This window comes from Dendropsophus ebraccatus, chromosome 1 (genome assembly GCF_027789765.1).
Source record: "Dendropsophus ebraccatus isolate aDenEbr1 chromosome 1, aDenEbr1.pat, whole genome shotgun sequence".
Taxonomy (NCBI): Eukaryota; Metazoa; Chordata; class Amphibia; order Anura; family Hylidae; genus Dendropsophus; species Dendropsophus ebraccatus.
This window is the reverse complement of record NC_091454.1, coordinates 8,669,817-8,691,134: the sequence shown is the minus strand read 5'-3', so window position 1 is coordinate 8,691,134 and position 21,318 is coordinate 8,669,817. Positions and strand designations below refer to the sequence as shown.

At 48.2% G+C, this 21,318-nt stretch overlaps 1 protein-coding gene across 2 annotated transcripts in view; it reads left to right on the top strand.

The window, feature by feature from the left end:
• The first annotated feature begins 785 nt into the window (after window positions 1-785).
• The window catches only part of ITPR2 (inositol 1,4,5-trisphosphate receptor type 2), a 185,930-nt gene continuing 165,397 nt past the window's right edge, over window positions 786-21,318 (top strand). For both annotated transcript variants that reach the window (XM_069965955.1, XM_069965946.1), the window contains exon 1: window positions 786-1,046. In XM_069965955.1, the coding sequence (XP_069822056.1) occupies window positions 955-1,046 (92 nt within the window). In that variant the 5' untranslated portion in view covers window positions 786-954. The remainder of the gene's footprint in view (window positions 1,047-21,318) is intronic.

Below are 21,318 nucleotides of genomic sequence, written 5' to 3'. Positions count from 1 at the left end.
CTATATATGACTCCTCCGGTCCCGGCCTCGCTATGTGTCGGTATGTATCACTATATATGACTCCTCCGGTCCCGGCCTCGCTATGTGTCACTATATATGACTCCTCCGGTCCCGGCCTCGCTATGTATCACTATATATGACTCCTCCGGTCCCGGCCTCACTATGTGTTACTATATATGACTCCTCCGGTCCCGGCCTCGCTATGTATCACTATATATGACTCCTCCGGTCCCGGCCTCACTATGTGTTACTATATATGACTCCTCCGGTCCCGGCCTCGCTATGTATCACTATATATGACTCCTCCGGTCCCGGCCTCGCTATGTATCACTATATATGACTCCTCCGGTCCCGGCCTCGCTATGTATCACTATATATGACTCCTCCGGTCCCGGCCTCGCTATGTATCACTATATATGACTCCTCCGGTCCCGGCCTCGCTATGTATCACTATATATATGACTCCTCCGGTCCCGGCCTCGCTATGTATCACTATATATGACTCCTCCGGTCCCGGCCTCGCTATGTATCACTATATATGACTCCTCCGGTCCCGGCCTCGCTATGTGTTACTATATATGACTCCTCCGGTCCCGGCCTCGCGCTCTCCCCGTGTCCCTTATGAATGAACTCCGTTTCTCGGCTCCTTAGGCCCCGCCCTCTTCCTCCAGCCGCTCCTCCTATTGGCTGCCTGCCTCTCACAGCCCCGCCCAGTGCCAGAGAGCAGAGTCGGACCGAGGAACTTCCCGTACGGGCGGCCGGGAGTCGCGGGCACTGATCGGGCACCGGAGCCCTGAGAGACCGTGCAGGGAGGAGGAGGAGACCCCGGAGAGCGGACGGAGCGCGGGGGAGCCCTGCCTGCAGTCCCAGGTGTCCCGGGCATGTGACCCGCCCCCAGCTACCCTGCTGGAGATGGTGCCCGGCCGGTAGGGGGCGCGCTGCCCGGCGCTGAGGATGCCCGATAAGATGTCCAGCTTCCTGTACATCGGGGACATCGTGTCCCTCTACGCCGAGGGCTCTGTCAACGGCTTCATCAGCACCCTGGGGTAAGAGCGGGGCTACTGGGGCACGGGGGGCAAAGCTGCCGCCAATCAGCACCCTGGGGTAAGAGCGGGGGTACCGGGGCACGGGGGGCAAAGCTGCCACCTATCAGCAGTACTTTAGGGTAAGAGCGGGGCTACCGGGGCACGGGGGGCAAAGCTGCCGCCTATCATCACCCAGGGGTAAGAGCGGGGGCTACCGGGGCACGGAGGGCAAAGCTGCCGCCTATCAGCAGCACCCTGGGGTAAGAGCGGGGCTACCGGGGCACGGGGGGCAAAGCTGCCGCCTATCATCACCCTGGGGTAAGAGCGGGGCTACCGGGGCACGGGGGGCAAAGCTGCCGCCTATCACCCTGGGGTAAGAGCGGGGCTACCGGGGCACGGGGGGCAAAGCTGCCGCCTGTCAGCAGCACCCTGGGGTAAGAGCGGGGGTACCGGGGCACGGGGGGCAAAGCTGCCGCCTATCAGCAGCACCCTGGGGTAAGAGCGGGGGTACCGGGGCACGGAGGGCAAAGCTGCCGCCTATCAGCAGCACCCTGGGGTAAGAGCGGGGGCTACCGGGGCACGGGGGGCAAAGCTGCCGCCAATCAGCACCCTGGGGTAAGAGCGGGGCTACCGGGGCACGGAGGGCAAAGCTGCCGCCTATCAGCACCCTGGGGTAAGAGCGGGGCTACCGGGGCACGGGGGGCAAAGCTGCTGCCTATCAGCACCCTGGGGTAAGAGCGGGGCTACCGGGGCACGGGGGGCAAAGCTGCCGCCTATCAGCACCCAGGGGTAAGAGCGGGGCTACCGGGGCACGGGGGGCAAAGCTGCCGCCTATCAGCAGCACCCTGGGGTAAGAGCGGGGCTACCGGGGCACGGGGGGCAAAGCTGCCGCCTATCAGCAGCACCCTGGGGTAAGAGCGGGGCACGGAGGGCAAAGCTGCCGCCTATCAGCACCCTGGGGTAAGAGCGGGGCTACCGGGGCACAGGGGGCAAAGCTGCCGCCTATCAGCAGCACCCTGGGGTAAGAGCGGGGGTACCGGGGCACGGAGGGCAAAGCTGCCGCCTATCAGCAGCACCCTGGGGTAAGAGCGGGGGTACCGGGGCACGGAGGGCAAAGCTGCCGCCTATCAGCAGCACCCTGGGGTAAGAGCGGGGGTACCGGGGCACGGAGGGCAAAGCTGCCGCCTATCAGCACCCTGGGGTAAGAGCGGGGGTACCGGTGCTCGGGGGGTAAAGCTGCCGCCTATCAGCACCCTGGGGTAAGAGCGGGGATACCGGGGCACGGGGGGCAAAACTGCCGCCTATCAGCAGTACCCTGGGGTAAGAGCGGGGGTACCGGGGCACGGAGGGCAAAGCTGCCGCCTATCAGCAGCTGGGGTAAGAGCGGGGGTGCAGGGGCTCTGGAGACCCCGGGGGAGGGGGGGGGGGTGCAGGGGCTCTGGAGACCCTGGGGGAGGAGGGGGGGGGTGCAGGGGCTCTGGAGACCCCGGGGGAGGAGGGGGGGGGTGCAGGGGCTCTGGAGACCCCGGGGGTGGGGGGGGTGCAGGGGCTTAGGAGACCCGGGGCATAGCTGCCACCTGTCAGCAGGGAGGAAGTGCCCGAAACTCTGGTCCCCGGACTGATGTGTAATAAGCTGATAATGTGTGTGTGGGGGGAGGGGGGATATAGTGATGAGTGATATACTGTATACCCCTGTGCCGTAATAAGCTTATAATATCCAGGGAGAGCCGGATACCCCCTGGGCTCTAATAAGATTATAATGTACAGGGAGAGCCGGATGTGAGGGATATACTGTATACCCCTGTGTTGTAATAAGCTGATAATGTACAGGGATATATTGATGAGTTATATACTGTATACCACTGTACTGTAAGAAGTGTATAATATACAGGGAGAGCTGGATACCCCCTGCGCTGTAATAAGCTGATAATGTACAGGGAGAGACATGTGAGGGATATACTGTATACCCCTGTACTGTAATAAGCTGATAATGTACAGGGAGAGACATGTGAGGGATATACTGTATACCCCTGTACTGTAATAAGCTGATAATGTACAGGGAGAGACATGTGAGGGATATACTGTATACCCCTGTACTGTAATAAGCTGATAATGTACAGGGAGAGACATGTGAGGGATATACTGTATACCCCTGTACTGTAATAGCCTTATAATGTGTGAGTGATATACTATTACACAGGAGGCTGCAGGGTATATATATATAATACACAGGGCTCAGGCTGTACATTATAAGCATATTACACAGCAGAGGGGTTCCAGCATGTATACTGCACAGCAGGCTGGGGTGGGGGGGGGCATATATACAGTATACACGCTATATACCGCCCTGTCAGCTGCTTATCATATACCGCTCTGTCATTGTTGCAAAACTACAATTCCCATCATGCCGCAGAGAGTTGTTGTTTCACAACAGCTGCAAAGCGGCAAGTTATGCTGTGTATACACCCTGCAGTGTGCTCCTGTACAGCCCTGTGTATTATATACCCCCCACCCCCACCCTGCAGTGTGCTCCTGTACAGCCCTGTGTATTATATACCCCCATCCTGCAGTGTGCTCCTGTACAGCCCTGTGTATTATATACCCCCATCCTGCAGTGTGCTCCTGTACAGCCCTGTGTATTATATACCCCCATCCTGCAGTGTGCTCCTGTACAGCCCTGTGTATTATATACCCCCATCCTGCAGTGTGCTCCTGTACAGCCCTGTGTATTATATACCCCCCCCACCCTGCAGTGTGCTCCTGTACAGCCCTGTGTATTATATACCCCCCCCACCCTGCAGTGTGCTCCTGTACAGCCCTGTGTATTATATACCCCCCCCCCCACCCTGCAGTGTGCTCCTGTACAGCCCTGTGTATTATATACCCCCCATCCTGCAGTGTGCTCCTGTACAGCCCTGTGTATTATATACCCCCCCCCACCCTGCAGTGTGCTCCTGTACAGCCCTGTGTATTATATACCCCCCCACCCCCATCCTGCAGTGTGCTCCTGTACAGCCCTGTGTATTATATACCCCCCCATCCTGCAGTGTGCTCCTGTACAGCCCTGTGTATTATATACCCCCCCATCCTGCAGTGTGCTCCTGTACAGCCCTGTGTATTATATACCCCCATCCTGCAGTGTGCTCCTGTACAGCCCTGTGTATTATATACCCCCCACCCCCACCCTGCAGTGTGCTCCTGTACAGCCCTGTGTATTATATACCCCCATCCTGCAGTGTGCTCCTGTACAGCCCTGTGTATTATATACCCCCATCCTGCAGTGTGCTCCTGTACAGCCCTGTGTATTATATACCCCCCCCACCCTGCAGTGTGCTCCTGTACAGCCCTGTGTATTATATACCCCCCCACCCCCATCCTGCAGTGTGCTCCTGTACAGCCCTGTGTATTATATACCCCCCCATCCTGCAGTGTGCTCCTGTACAGCCCTGTGTATTATATACCCCCCATCCTGCAGTGTGCTCCTGTACAGCCCTGTGTATTATATACCCCCATACTGCAGTGTGCTCCTGTACAGCCCTGTGTATTATATTCCCCCCCCCCGCCACCCTGCAGTGTGCTCCTGTACAGCTCTGTGTATTATATACTCCCCCATCCTGCAGTGTGCTCCTGTACAGCCCTGTGTATTATATACCCCCATCCTGCAGTGTGCTCCTGTACAGCCCTGTGTATTATATACCCCCATCCTGCAGTGTGCTCCTGTACAGCTCTGTGTATTATGTACCCCCCATCCTGCAGTGTGCTCCTGTACAGCCCTGTGTATTATATACCCCCCACCCCCACCCTGCAGTGTGCTCCTGTACAGCCCTGTGTATTATATACTCCCCCATCCTGCAGTGTGCTCCTGTACAGCCCTGTGTATTATATACCCCCCATCCTGCAGTGTTCTCCTGTACAGCCCTGTGTATTATATACCCCCATACTGCAGTGTGCTCCTGTACAGCCCTGTGTATGATATTCCCCCCCCCCCCCCGCCACCCTGCAGTGTGCTCCTGTACAGCCCTGTGTATTATATACCCCCCCATCCTGCAGTGTGCTCCTGTACAGCCCTGTGTATTATATACCCCCATCCTGCAGTGTGCTCCTGTACAGCCCTGTGTATTATATACCCCCCATCCTGCAGTGTGCTCCTGTACAGCCCTGTGTATTATATACCCCCCCCCCCACCCTGCAGTGTGCGCCTGTACAGCCCTGTGTATTATATACTCCCCCATCCTGCAGTGTGCTCCTGTACAGCTCTGTGTATTATATACTCCCCCATCCTGCAGTGTGCTCCTGTACAGCTCTGTGTATTATGTACCCCCCATCCTGCAGTGTGCTCCTGTACAGCCCTGTGTATTATATACCCCCCACCCCCACCCTGCAGTGTGCTCCTGTACAGCCCTGTGTATTATATACCCCCCACCCCCACCCTGCAGTGTGCTCCTGTACAGCCCTGTGTATTATATACTCCCCCATCCTGCAGTGTGCTCCTGTACAGCCCTGTGTATTATATACCCCCCATCCTGCAGTGTTCTCCTGTACAGCCCTGTGTATTATATACCCCCATACTGCAGTGTGCTCCTGTACAGCCCTGTGTATGATATTCCCCCCCCCCCGCCACCCTGCAGTGTGCTCCTGTACAGCTCTGTGTATTATATACTCCCCCATCCTGCAGTGTGCTCCTGTACAGCTCTGTGTATTATATACTCCCCCATCCTGCAGTGTGCTCCTGTACAGCTCTGTGTATTATGTACCCCCCATCCTGCAGTGTGCTCCTGTACAGCCCTGTATATTATATACCCCCATCCTGCAGTGTGCTCCTGTACAGCCCTGTGTATTATATACCCCCCCCCATCCTGCAGTGTGCTCCTGTACAGCCCTGTGTATTATATACTCCCCCATCCTGCAGTGTGCTCCTGTACAGCCCTGTGTATTATATACCCCCATCCTGCAGTGTGCTCCTGTACAGCCCTGTGTATTATATACCCCCATCCTGCAGTGTGCTCCTGTACAGCTCTGTGTATTATATACTCCCCCATCCTGCAGTGTGCTCCTGTACAGCCCTGTGTATTATATACCCCCATCCTGCAGTGTGCTCCTGTACAGCCCTGTGTATTATATACCCCCATCCTGCAGTGTGCTCCTGTACAGCCCTGTGTATTATATACTCCCCCATCCTGCAGTGTGCTCCTGTACAGCCATGCCTGGCATCTCTGCCCTCAGGGAGATAGATGTCATTTATTGTGTAATTCTATTATCGCACCAGTGTGCACCGCCATCACATATACACCGCCATCACATATACACCGCCATCACATATACACCGCCATCACATATACACCGCCATCACGTATACACCGCCATCACGTATACACCGCCATCACATATACACCGCCATCACATATACACCGCCATCACGTATACACCGCCATCACGTATACACCGCCATCACGTATACACCGCCATCACGTATACACCGCCATCACGTATACACCGCCATCACGTATACACCGCCATCACGTATACACCGCCATCACGTATACACCGCCATCACGTATACACCGCCATCACGTATACACCGCCATCACGTATACACCGCCATCACGTATACACCGCCATCACGTATACACCGCCATCACGTATACACCGCCATCACGTATACACCGCCATCACGTATACACCGCCATCACATATACACCATACACCGATCAATCATAACATTTAAACCTCTGACTGCAGGTGAAGTAAATAACATGGATAATCTGGTGACAATGCTAATATTCTTATGGGAGGGGCATGGTGGCCGGTACTGTTATGGAGGCATGTACTGTGGTAGGTTCTGTCATGGGGAGGGCATGGTGACAAGTACTGTTATGGAGGCATGTACTGTGGTAGGTTCTGTCATGGGGAGGGCATGGTGACAAGTACTGTTATGGAGGCATGTACTGTGGTAGGTTCTGTCATGGGGAGGGCATGGTGACAAGTACTGTTATGGAGGCATGTACTGTGGTAGGTTCTGTCATGGGGAGGGCATGGTGACAAGTACTGTTATGGAGGCATGTACTGTGGTAGGTACTGTCATGGGGAGGGCATGGTGACAAGTACTGTTATGGAGGCATGTACTGTGGTAGGTTCTGTCATGGGGAGGGCATGGTGACAAGTACTGTTATGGAGGCATGTACTGTCATGGGGAGGGCATGGTGGCCGGTACTGTTATGTATTCATGTACTGTGGCCATACTGTCATGGGGAGGGCATGATGGCCGGTACTGTTATGGAGACATGTACTGTCATAGGGAGGGCATGGTGGCTGGTACTGTTATAGATACATGTACTGTGGCCGTACTGTCATGGGGAGGGTATGGTGGCCGCTACTGTTATGGAGACATGTACTGTTATGGATACATGTTCTGTGGCCATACTGTCATGGGGAGGGCATGGTGGCCGGTACTGTTATGGATACATGTACTGTGGCCGTACTGTCATGGGGAGGGCATGGTGGCTGGTACTGTTTGGGATACATGTTCTGTGGCCGTACTGTCATGGGGAGGGCATGGTGGCCGTACTATCATGGGGAGGGCATGGTGGCCGGTACTGTTATGGAGACATGTACTGTGGCCGTACTGTCATGGGGAGGGCATGGTGGCTGGTACTGTTATGGATACATGTACTGTGGCCGTACTGTCATGGGGAGGGAATGGTGGCCGGTACTGTTATGGATACATGTACTGTGGCCATACTTTCATGGGGAGGGCATGGTGGCTGGTACTGTTTGGGATACATGTTCTGTGACCGTACTGTCATGGGGAGGGCATGGTGGCTGTACTGTCATGGGGAGGGCATGGTGGCTGGTACTGTTATGGAGACATGTACTATGGCCGGTACTGTCATGGGGAGGGCATGGTGACAAGTACTGTTATGGAGACTTGTACTGTGGCCGGTACTGTCATGGAGAGGGCATGGTGGCCGGTACTGTTTGCGATACATGTTCTGTGGCCGTACTTTCATGGGGAGGGCATGGTGGCCGGTACTGTTATGGATACATGTACTGTGGTCGTACTGTCATGAGGAGGGCATGGTGGCCGGTACTGTTATGGATACATGTACTGTGGCCGTACTGTCATGGGGAGGGAATGGTGGCCGGTACTGTTATGGGGGGCACTGTGGCTAGTGTAGTAAAACCTGTGGATCATCTGTAGGAACATATTTGGAGGAGTACACGTGGTATAGAGGGGCACCCACTGCCATCCTGGCACCCATCCGGCTGCATATAGACCTAGACTGGGTCACACTCACTATCACGGACCCTATGACAAACCTTTCGGTCTCTTTCCTGGTTGTCATTCAGGACTTGCACTTGCTAGAGACTTTTCTCCTTCATCTCAGATATTTCTTTGCCTCGGTCGGTCCGGGATTAGAGGTATTTAAGAACACAAAGGACATGACATTCCACCTGCCGTACGGTGTGTATACTGCCCACAGATCCCGCACCATCACAGGATTAAGGGGAATTATGTGGAAGCATTCCAGAGAGCGAGCGCTCCTAGCCCAGACCTTCCTCAGCCATATCAGTCCTCGCCGGGTGACAGCTAACATGGTCCATACAGGTAGTCAGCAAACTCCTGACTGATAAGGTGACAAACCTTGTGGAAGTGGTGATGGCGGCCATATTGGTTGTCACCCAGAAGCTAGCGGTATCAGATTGTATGTGTAAGGCCTTCTCCGCAGGTCTCATTCGGTAGATAGGATATCTGTATTGTGTACTTATGTATCACCGGTAACCATATCGCCTCCGTGTGTCGGGTGGGTGTGGGGTTTTGTGTTCTTTAGGACATGACAGGAAACATATTTTTGTTATCTTATGGTTGATATGTAAAGAATTCTTTTCTTCTCCTCCCTTATCTGGGAAAGGGACCGAAAACAAGTCTGTGGAGTCACTGCATGGACTCCAATGGTTGTCACTGAGACAGGAAGACTGCTGGTTGCTAGGCAACACATACTGGATGCGCCCTGAGACTAGGCCATGATCTTGTCTATCACTATCGGCCACGTTCACATTTCATCACTAGACTTGTTTAGTCTATTAAAATCAGTGGGCAGATACGCCACGGTATATACTGTATAACGCGTCACCGATAACCCCTATATAAATGAGGCTGCTGTGTGATGTGAAATCACGTAAAGCCGTCATGTAAGGTGGAAGCCATGAGGTCAGCCAAAACATAGGAGAGAGTGTATGTGCACCCCTCTTGTCATCTGACACTTAAGGCCTTGTTCAAATGGTACCAGCTGTTCTGTGACCCGGCCGGGGTCACAGAACGGGCGGTGTCAGAGAACCGTCCGGATGATCTTCATTTCTGATTAATTGGGATGCAAGCGTATACGTGTAGGCCCACATCCCAATTTGCAGCTGCACACAATGGAGCCTGCGTCCAGAGCTGCACGCTTCATTGTGTGAACTGACATGTCTGTGCAGCCTCTATTCAATGAATAGGGGGAGCTGAATGTATACTATGTGTATACGCCTCGGCCGGGATTCCATTCATTCAAATGCAATATATGTTTTGCATAAATCACGGCCGTTTTTGCAAATAGCAACAACGGCCGGGATTTATGCAAAACATATGTTGTGTGAACATGGCCTAATTGTGTATTTTACGTTTTTTTTTTTTTTTTTTACGCTTTTTGTAATTTTTATTTGCTTTTTTTTTTTTTGGTGCTGTTGTAAATTCTCGTTTTTTTTTCTCAAAAAACACTTTCACTCGTATAAAACTTGTTGCAAAATAGTTTGGGAATTTTTAAAAACTTGTAATTTTTTTATTTTTTTGTAATTTTTTTTATTTTACCTTTTTACATACAGTTTTTCATTTTGTGTCAATTCTTAGCCCTGTGTATGACATGGGGTGTGATTATCGTCATGCTCCTGTGGCCTTACCTGGACACCATATGTTGTTTTTTAATTTTTTTTTGTAAAAAAAAAAATCATTGAACTTTTTTTAAAAAATTTACTTTGATTTTTTTATTTTCTTTTTGCTGCTTTTGTGACGACTTTGTTTTCCATCCTGTGATCCTCGGGGCGTGCTTGCGTAATGCCGGTGACCAGTGACCTTTGTGTCTGTGATAAGATCTGTACAGGTCGCCGGTAGTTTTTGTATCTATAGCGATATATACATGAGTATATATACACTTACATAAATACTGTATAGCATATATAACAATATTTCCTATTGTAGCCTGTGTATTCTGTGTATAGGGCAGCAGCCGCCACTATATCGCCCTTTGCTATAAGGTCACATCCGGTAGGTTGTATAAGGTCTCTGTATACTCTCCCCATACTCTCTATATACATGGCTGCAGTTACTGGAATCTTCTCCTGTTATTTGGGGTTTCGGTGGTTTGTCTGCAGCCGGATACCCGCTGAGCGATAGCTGAGGATAATGGGGAAGTAGATTCAAATTAAAGGGAAGTGGCATGTTGGTGACATAACTTGTTTTGTGGACTATAGGAAAGACTAAACTAATAGGGGACCATGGGAGAGACTGAACTAATAGGGGACTATGGGAGAGACTAAACTAATAGGGGACTATGGGAGAGACTGAACTAATAGGGGACTATGGGAGAGACTAAACTAATAGGGGACTATGGGAGAGACTAAACTAATAGGGGACCATGGGAGAGACTAAACTAATAGGGGACTATAGGAAAGACTAAACTAATAGGGGACTATTGGAGAGACTAAACTAATAGGGGACTATGGGAGAGACCAAACTGATAGGGGACTATGGGAAAGACAAAACTAATAGGGGACTATGGGAGAGACTAAACTGATAGGGGACTATAGGAAAGACTAAACTAATAGGGGACCATGGTAGATACCAAACTGATAGGGGACTATAGGAAAGACTAAACTAATAGGGGACCATGGTAGATACCAAACTGATAGGGGACTATGGGAAAGACAAAACTAATAGGGGACCATGGTAGATACCAAACTGATAGGGGACTATGGGAGAGACTACATTAATAGGGGACTATGGGAGAGACTACACTAATAGGGGACTATGGGAGAGACCAAACTAATAGGGGACTATGGGAGAGACCAAACTAATAGGGGACTATGGGAGAGACTAAACTAATAGGGGACTATGGGAGAGACTAAACTAATAGGGGACTATTGAAGAGACTAAACTAATAGGGGACTATGGAAGGGACTAAACTAATAGGGGACTATGGGAGAGACCAAACTAATAGGGGACTATGGGAGAGACCAAACTAATAGGGGACTATGGGAGAGACCAAACTAATAGGGGACTATGGGAGAGACTAAAATAATAGGGGACTATTGGAGAGACTAAACTAATAGGGGACTATGGGAGAGACCAAACTAATAGGGGACTATGGGAGAGACTAAAATAATAGGGGACTATTGGAGAGACTAAACTAATAGGGGACTATGGAAGGGACTAAACTAATAGGGGGCTATGGAAGGGACTAAACTAATAGGGGTCTATGGGAGAGACCAAACTAATAGGGGACTATGGGAGAGACTAAACTAATAGGGGACCATGGTAGATACCAAACTGATAGGGCACTATGGGAAAGACAAAACTGATAGGGGACTATGGGAGAGACTACACTAATAGGGGACTATGGGAGAGACTAAACTAATAGGGGACTATGGGAGAGACCAAACTAATAGGGGACTATGGGAGAGACTAAACTAATAGGGGACTATGGGAGAGACCAAACTAATAGGGGACTATGGGAGAGACCAAACTAATAGGGGACTATGGGAGAGACCAAACTAATAGGGGACTATGGGAGAGACCAAACTAATAGGGGACTATGGGAGAGACTAAACTAATAGGGGACTATGGGAGAGACCAAACTAATAGGGGACTATGGGAGAGACTAAACTAATAGGGGACTATTGGAGAGACTAAACTAATAGGGGACTATGGGAAAGACAAAACTAATAGGGGACCATGGTAGATACCAAACTGATAGGGCACTATGGGAAAGACAAAACTGATAGGGGACTATGGGAGAGACTACACTAATAGGGGACTATGGGAGAGACTAGACTAATAGGGGACTATGGGAGAAACGAGACTAATAGGGGACTATGGGAGAGACTAAACTAATAGGGGACTATGGGAGAGACTAGACTAATAGGGGACTATGGGAGAAACGAGACTAATAGGGGACTATGGGAGAGACCAAACTAATAGGGGACTATGTGAAAGACTAGACTAATAGGGGACTAAGGGAGAGACTAAACTAATAAAGGACTATGGGAGAGACTAAACTAATAGGGGACTATGGGAGAGACCAAACTAATAGGGGACTATGGGAGAGACTAAAATAATAGGGGACTATTGTAGAGACTAAACTAATAGGGGACTATGGGAGAGACCAAACTAATAGGGGACTATGGGAGAGAATCAGCTAATAGGGGACTATCAGAGAGACTAGACAAATAGGGGACCGTGGTAGATACCAAACTGATAGGGGACTATGGGAGAGACTAAACTTATAGGGGACTATGGGAGAGACTAATCTAATAGGGGACTTTGGGAGAGACTACACTAATAGGGGACTATGGGAGAGACCAAACTAATAGGGGACCATGGGAGAGACTAAACTAATAGGGGACTATGGGAGAGACTAAACTAATAGGGGACTATGGGAGAGACTAAACTAATAGGGGACTATAGGAGAGACTGAACTAATAGGGGACTTTGGGAGAGACTAAACTAATAGGGGACTATGGGAGAGACTAAACTAATAGGGTACAAGGAGGGATGAATAAAGTGATTTTGTGATGTAGACAACACTTAACCTAGAGAAGGTCGTGCTGGCGATCAGCTGTTATCACTGGTGATAGTCCTCCATGACAGAGCGCCCTCTGGAGATTAATACTCAACCAATCAGAGTGAGAGACCCTCCCCTTCCCTCTCTTAGCTCGCCCTTGCAGCCATTTACCGTGAGAGACCCTCCCCTTCCCTCTCTCAGCTCTCTGTGACAGCCAATCTCAAAGAAAGGCCCTCCCCTTCCCTCCCTTACCTCTCCCTGGCAACCAATCAGAGTGAGAGACCCTCCCCTTCCTACTCATAACTCTCCCTGGCAGCCAATCAAGAGTGGTAGCTCCTCCCCTCCCCCCCTCTCTTTGCTCTCTCTGGCAGCCAATCACAGTTAGAGAGCCATCTCATCCCTTCTTTCTTGTTTTTAACCCTATCTATATAGCTGGGATATGACTTCATATCAATGTATATTCACAGGTCCTGGTTTTCACTAGTTTCTTGTGGCACCATATGGCGGCACACATGGGACTGTTTGACACAAATTATATATAAAAGCTTTATTTATAAACCAAACAGACAATCCCTTTCTATGAGTGCGAGTCCTGCATTTCCATCACTTCGAGGGATGATCTGTATAAGAAGCGATGCCCCGCTAACAAGGCAGTGACGGTGACTGCGCCCGCACCGTACCGCACTGACTATTATCATGCAGGAACTTTATACCGCCTTTGGCAGCCGTCCCGGAGACACACAAACAAGTGTTTCTTATATACGGCCCTGTTCCCTCCTAAATGTCAGGGGTTGTCCCTGAAGAGGCACCTGTCGCTCCCCCGATGAGAAACATGTCGGGAGAAGATGTCATGTTAATCAGTAGAACATCCTCATACACATTACTGTGATCCCGGTAATATAACGGCTGTGTGGCGTCTATCCTCTCCTCTAGTTCAGAAGTTTTACGATATTTATTTTAGCGCCTTTTTGACGATAAGACGGTGAATGAGCTGATCTTGTTGTGTTTGGTCGCCGCGCTTTTATTGATTGAGCAATTCAGGTGGAACGGAGCCCAATCCTGAGCGCGATGTCGTCTGTGCACCCCCCACCTGATCTCCAGATCCGTTATATCACTGCTAACTGGATCTACAGCGGTTTGTCCCATAGCGAATTCAGTAGCGCAGCTGTGAGGAGAAAAGAGCGACGGCGGCTTCACCAAGATAAACACTTCAACTGTTATGGTGCGTGAGGAGCGGAGACACTTAACTCCTCATAGACTACAGGACGCTCCACTGTGCATGACTGTGTGTGCCCTGCTACATATAGAGGGAAGGGAGGACAGCTCTGCTTCATATAATACTGCCCCTATATTCAGGAATATAACTACTATATACAGGAATATAACTACTATAATACTGCTCCTATATACAGGAATATAACTACTATAATACTGCTCCTATATACAAGAATATAACTACTATAAAACTGCTCCTATATACAGGAATATAATTACTATAATACTGCTCCTATATACAAGAATATAACTACTATAATACTGCTCCTATATACAGGAATATAACTACTATAATACTGCCCCCTATATACAGGAATATAACTACTATAATACTGCCCCTATATACAGGAATATAACTACTATAATACTGCTCCTATATACAGGGATATAACTACTATAATACTGCCCCCTGTATACAGGAATATAACTACTATAATACTGCCCCCTATATACAGGAATATAACTACTATAATACTGCCTCCTATATACAGGGATATAACTACTATAATACTGCTCCTATATACAGGAATATAACTACTATAATACTGCCCCCTATATACAGGAATATAACTACTATAATACTGCTCCTATATACAGGAATATAACTACTATAATACTGCTCCTATATACAGGACTATAACTACTATAATACTGCTCCTATATACAGGAACATAACTACTATAATACTGCTCCCTATATACAGTAGATAGATATGTGCCGCTCTGCGGTCTTTGCTTTTGCTGATCTCCTCACACGAGTTGCAGTATACGGATAACATGGTGATGTGTAATGTGATCGGGATATCTGGCTATTACATGACGCTTCCTCAGGCAATGGTTACTGCCTGTACAGACTCCTCTGTGTATATAGTCAGTGTAGAGGCCTGCGGACAGGAATCCATTATACAGGTGACTGCCCCATCTCCAGAACAGGATACATATATACTGTATCAGCACTTCAGGATTGGGTGGAGTTCCCCTTTACATATAGTGTTACACAGAAGGATCATATGTGCCAACCCCAAATGTGAGGTAATGATGGGAGATGTTTCCTGTATGGGTGGACGACTGATATACAGGGGGGGGGGGTCAGTATGTGTAATAGGGTTATAAGATTTATAAAACATGGCGTAAAGTGAGACTGGCTCAGTTGCCCCTAGCAACCAATCAGATTCCACCTTTCATTCCTCACAGGCTCTTTGGAAAATGAAAGATGGAATCTGATTGGTTGCTAGGGGCAACTGAGCCAGTTTCACTTTACACCATGTTTGATAAATCTTATAACCTTATTACACAAACTGTCCACCTACTTTTGGACCACCCTGTGTAGTTACATCCTGTATTATACTCCAGAGCTGCACTCACTATTCTGCTGGTGGGGTCACTGTGTACATACATTACTGATCCTGAGTTACATCCTGTATTATACTCCAGAGCTGCGCTCACTATTCTGCTGGTGGGGTCACTGTGTACATACATTACATTACTGATCCTGAGTTACATCCTGTATTATACCCCAGAGCTGCACTCACTATTCTGCTGGTGGGGTCACTGTGTACATACATTACTGATTCTGAGTTACATCCTGTATTATACTCCAGAGCTGCACTCACTATTCTGCTGGTGGGGTCACTGTGTACATACATTACATTACTGATCCTGAGTTACATCCTGTATTATACCCCAGAGCTGCACTCACTATTCTGCTGGTGGGGTCACTGTGTACATACATTACATTACTGATCCTGAGTTACATCCTGTATTATACTCCAGAGCTGCACTCACTATTCTGCTGGTGGGGTCACTGTGTACATACATTACTGATCCTGAGTTACATCCTGTATTATACTCCGGAGCTGCACTCACTATTCTGCTGGTGGGGTCACTGTGTACATACATTACTGATCCCTCCCTGGTAATCCTGTACAGTTACTCTGATCTGCCTTCACACTTCCAGTAATGTTTGGGCAGGGAGCTGCTGATCTCCGGCAGCCGTACCTGTCAGCTGGGCCGGCCGTGGCAGCCGCGCTCCCTCCCACCCTCCGCTGCACCTGTCAGCAGGATGACAATACCCCTATTGTTCAGGATGTTTTACAGGGAATATTACTGTAATAATTGTAATCTGTACGCTGACAGTTCCTGTTCATCGGTGAAGTACCGTGTAGTGACAGGACGTCCACAGCTGTCCACCGCCATATAGTGCACCCGCTATACATGTATACTGTCAGTTACCGGTAGGACCCTCAGGGCCCTCCACTACATCTTCCTATTTAGCACCATATGACGGTGATAGTTTTTGTACTACAGGACACTATATGGTGCTGTTATATTACATCATTATGTGGGCACTATATGGCAGTATTATGGGAGCTATGCAGAAGTCGGCTACCTCTTCGGGTAGTTTTATTCATATGTGTAACAAAGTGGTTGAACTGGTTCTTAAAGTCTGTAGTAGTATATCTAACCCCCGCCATATGGTGCTGTTATGTAGTACTGGCGGTATTATTTAGGCCAGTGGTCGTACAGCTTCCTGCCTGATGGGAGAGCTGCAGTGCAGGAGCCGACGGTCTGCAGGGATGATGGAGGTCCTGGTAATGGAATCCTTTATAATGCTGTACACTATATGGCACTATTACTAGAGCACTATATGGCACTATTACTAGAGCACTATATGGCACTATTACTAGAGCACTATATGGCACTATTACTAGAGCACTATATGGCACTATTACTAGAGCACTATATGGCACTATTACTAGAGCACTATATGGCACTATTACTAGAGCACTATATGGCACTTTATTAGAAAACGAAATGGCACAGTTGTCAGAGCACTTCATTGTAATAGTATTAGAGCTTTATATGGCAGTGTTATTAGAGCTCAGTTAATAGAGCTCTACATGGCAGTATTATTAGAGAACAATTATTAGAGCACGGTATGGCAGTATTATAGAGCACTATATAACAGTGTTATGAGTATACTATATGGTACTGTTATTAGAGCTATATGGCAGTGTTATTAGAGCACAGTTATTACAGCACTATATGGCAGTGTTATTAGAGCACAGTTATTACAGCACTATATGGCAGTGTTATTAGAGCACAGTTATTACAGCACTATATGGCAGTGTTATTAGAGCACAGTTATTACAGCACTATATGGCAGTGTTATTAGAGCTCAGTTATTACAGCACTGTATGGCAGTGTTATTAGAGCACAGTTATTACAGCACTATATGGCAGTGTTATTAGAGCTCAGTTATTACAGCACTGTATGGCAGTGTTATTAGAGCACAGTTATTACAGCACTGTATGGCAGTGTTATTAGAGCACAGTTATTACAGCACTATATGGCAGTGTTATTAGAGCACAGTTATTACAGCACTATATGGCAGTGTTATTAGAGCACAGTTATTACAGCACTATATGGCAGTGTTATTAGAGCACAGTTATTACAGCACTATATGGCAGTGTTATTAGAGCACAGTTATTACAGCACTATATGGCAGTGTTATTAGAGCACAGTTATTACAGCACTATATGGCAGTGTTATTAGAGCACAGTTATTACAGCACTATATGGCAGTGTTATTAGAGCACAGTTATTACAGCACTATATGGCAGTGTTATTAGAGCACAGTTATTACAGCACTATATGGCAGTGTTATTAGAGCACAGTTATTACAGCACTATATGGCAGTGTTATTAGAGCACAGTTATTACAGCACTATATGGCAGTGTTATTAGAGCACAGTTATTACAGCACTATATGGCAGTGTTATTAGAGCACAGTTATTACAGCACTATATGGCAGTGTTATTAGAGCACAGTTATTACAGCACTATATGGCAGTGTTATTAGAGCACAGTTATTACAGCACTATATGGCAGTGTTATTAGAGCACAGTTATTACAGCACTATATGGCAGTGTTATTAGAGCACAGTTATTACAGCACTATATGGCAGTGTTATTAGAGCACAGTTATTACAGCACTATATGGCAGTGTTATTAGAGCACAGTTATTACAGCACTATATGGCAGTGTTATTAGAGCACAGTTATTACAGCACTATATGGCAGTGTTATTAGAGCACAGTTATTACAGCACTGTATGGCAGTGTTATTAGAGCACAGTTATTAGCGCACTATATGGCAGTGTTATTAGAGCACAGTTATCAGAGCACTGTATGGCACTATTATTAGTTGGTATTGAGCACTATATTGCAGTATTATTTTGTGAACTCTGGATTTCCCCATACAGAATATTATGTCATGTGTTATTGCGTAGTGCCGCCCCGCTGCTCGCTCCTGTAGGTGGTGGATGATGGGAGTTCTGTGGTGCGGGCGCGGCCCAGACACGCTGGGTGAAGGACGCCGTTGTCCGGGAGGATTTGGCTCATACAACCTGCAGGAAGTCAGGAGAGGAAGGAAAAAAGGAGCGTAATTAATTATGTGTGAATTAAGCCGAGGCAGAAATGGCCAAGGAATCGCCATGACAACAGCGAGCGGCCGTGAGGAATCTGCTGAGGGCCGGAGCGGGGAAGCTGAGAGGCATCAACCCCGGTCACAGGGGCTTATCAAGACCAGAAAGACCGCCATATAGTACAATGTAGTACTACATGGCGGTATTCTTGATAGCTCATAAATAGGTGCCCCCCCATCACTCTTAGTTGGGCGCGACGCTGTACAAACAAACTCCTGTATACTCCTGTATACACACCCCTGGGCGCACGCCTCACCAGTGCCAGCGACTTTATTATGTGGGAACACAGTGCGGTATAATCATATATTGCACCGCTTTTGACTCTCCTTAAAGGGGCACTCCAGACAACATGGATACAATGTGTTATATCTACTAAGAGGGTGAACACCATGCTCCTTCTCCGTGGGCGATACAATAGACACCACAGTCTGCTCCTAAAGGGTTAATTTAAAGGGGAAGTCCTCTGAAAACATAAAGATTTGGAGTTTGGACACGCAAGAGGAAATCTGGTACCATGATCATATTGGGAATGGCTATTTAAAGGGGTTATCTAGGATTAGAAAAACATAGTTTTAAACAGCGCCACCTCTGTTGTCAGGTTGTGTGCGGTATTACAACTTGGCTTCCTCCACTTCAATGGGACTGAACTGTAATACCGCACATAAACTAAGTAAAGTAAGTATGCATCCCAGGTAATCCCTTTAAGATATTGCTTAAAGGGTCTCTCCTGATCCCGATGATTGGGTGATCACCTCGATTGGGCCATTTCACCTCTTCTTTTAGGTCTATAGATCTTAATAGTGTCTATGAGTGATAGAATGTAATATTCCTATTGGAGGAACTCGGCAGCAAGTGTTCAGTTTCCCTGCAGCGACCCCGCAGGTGAAATTAGGTTTTGCACCCATTCAATTAAAGTGGACGTGTTGGGTCCTCCAAAGTGACAGTGACATGGGTCATCTTTCAGTCAGGGGACGCCAGACTTGATCCTCTTCTTTCTGTTATTTCCCCCTGTGGTCACGTATGTGGCGGTATACAGTGCGGTATATGACTGTTCAAGAACTGCTGCAGTCACCGAGATAAAGGGAAATACCACAGAACTATCTGGGTAGGAAACGTTCTGCACGTCAGCTATCAGTTTTCCTGCCGCTCTTTACATTAACCTTTTCATGGAGGGGCGGTATGGTTCATGTGAACTGTCCCCTATGGCTCGATAAGCTTCCCTACAATCCTGAACAACCAGTCAGTCCGGTGCCGCTCCATCCCCCGCCCCTATGTGACTGAGCAGTGACCTTCAGGGTTAATGTGTGACCCCTGCCCCGGCTATTATATATAAGGTGGGAGAATCCTGGGTAATATAATCCACCCAAAGGGTTTATCATTAACCCGGGACGTGGGAACAGATCAGGTGTGCAGGTGATGGCGGGGTTACACATTGTCTGTGACCTTCCATCAGCTGCTGAAGGGGCGCCACTCATAGCCTGGGGTGAAGTGTATGGCGGTGTTATTTAGACACTGTTCAGATTAGATTACTGTATGGCTGGAGCTGACACTTCAGCACTGTATGGCGGTATTAGTCATTGTGTCCACACAGTATAAAGGATATCTATCTAATCCTTATCTCTTCATCCAAGCTGAGTATGGCCGCCATTATATAACACAAGAAGAACCTTTAAAGGGGTACTTTCCAATCTCCAGTCTTTCGGTACTTATCAGCTGCTGTTTGTCCTGCAGGAAGTGGTGTATTCTTTTCAGTCACGAAAGCAAGAGAGGTTTTCTGTGGGGATTTGCTGCTGCTCTGGACAGTTCCTGACATGGACAGAGGTGGCAGCAGAGAGCACTGTGTCAGACTGAAAAGAATACATCACTTCCTGCAGGACGTACAACAGCTGATAAGTACTGGAAGATTGGAGATTTGTAAATAGAAATAAATGACAAATCTTTATAACTTTCTTACACCAGTTCATTGAAGCCCGGCCCACTTGGTGACCACTGGTAAGGATTATAGTGATGAGACCAGCGCTGTGTGGCTCATCATCCATGGCTCCAGCAGCTGATCCCATGATCATATTACGTTACAGAACGTTATATAAGCCGTTTCCTAATATTTTCTGCCAAGTCGGCACGGACTGGAGGCGCACTCGAAGTCGGAAAGAAATGGTAATAGAGGTGACTAAGCGTAATAAAACATGTAGGTAAACAGGCCGCAGAATTAAAATCCGCCAAATGAGCGCGGTAAAAGGATTCTTATCATGTTTATAAAGTTGTATTAGGAAGGTGACACGGCGCGGCCGGCTGTATAAACTCCCTCTATTGTGTATATACAGTCACCTCTGATGTGGCTTCTCCTCTAAGCCTTAGTGTATTTAAAGGGATTGTTCGTGAGAAGAAAAACATGGCCGCTTTCTTCTCAAAACAGTGCCACAGCTGTCCACAGGACGCGTATGGTATTACACCTTATAGGGCAATGTGGGGGTCTCAGTCTCTTCTCCGTCCTATTTGGTGTAACAGGAAACAGATGTATTATTGTGTCTATAATAATCTGGGCCAAAAAGGAAGTCGAATGAGGCAACATCACCGTCGCAGTCTGGCCTGGGAATGACCCACACTACCTGTATACGTGGTGCCTAACTACATTTTTGGTTATCGAAGATCATCCCCGAAAAGTTTTGTATCCTAATAAAGACTTAAGATAGTTGAACACTTTGAGGCAGATGCTGCAAAGAGT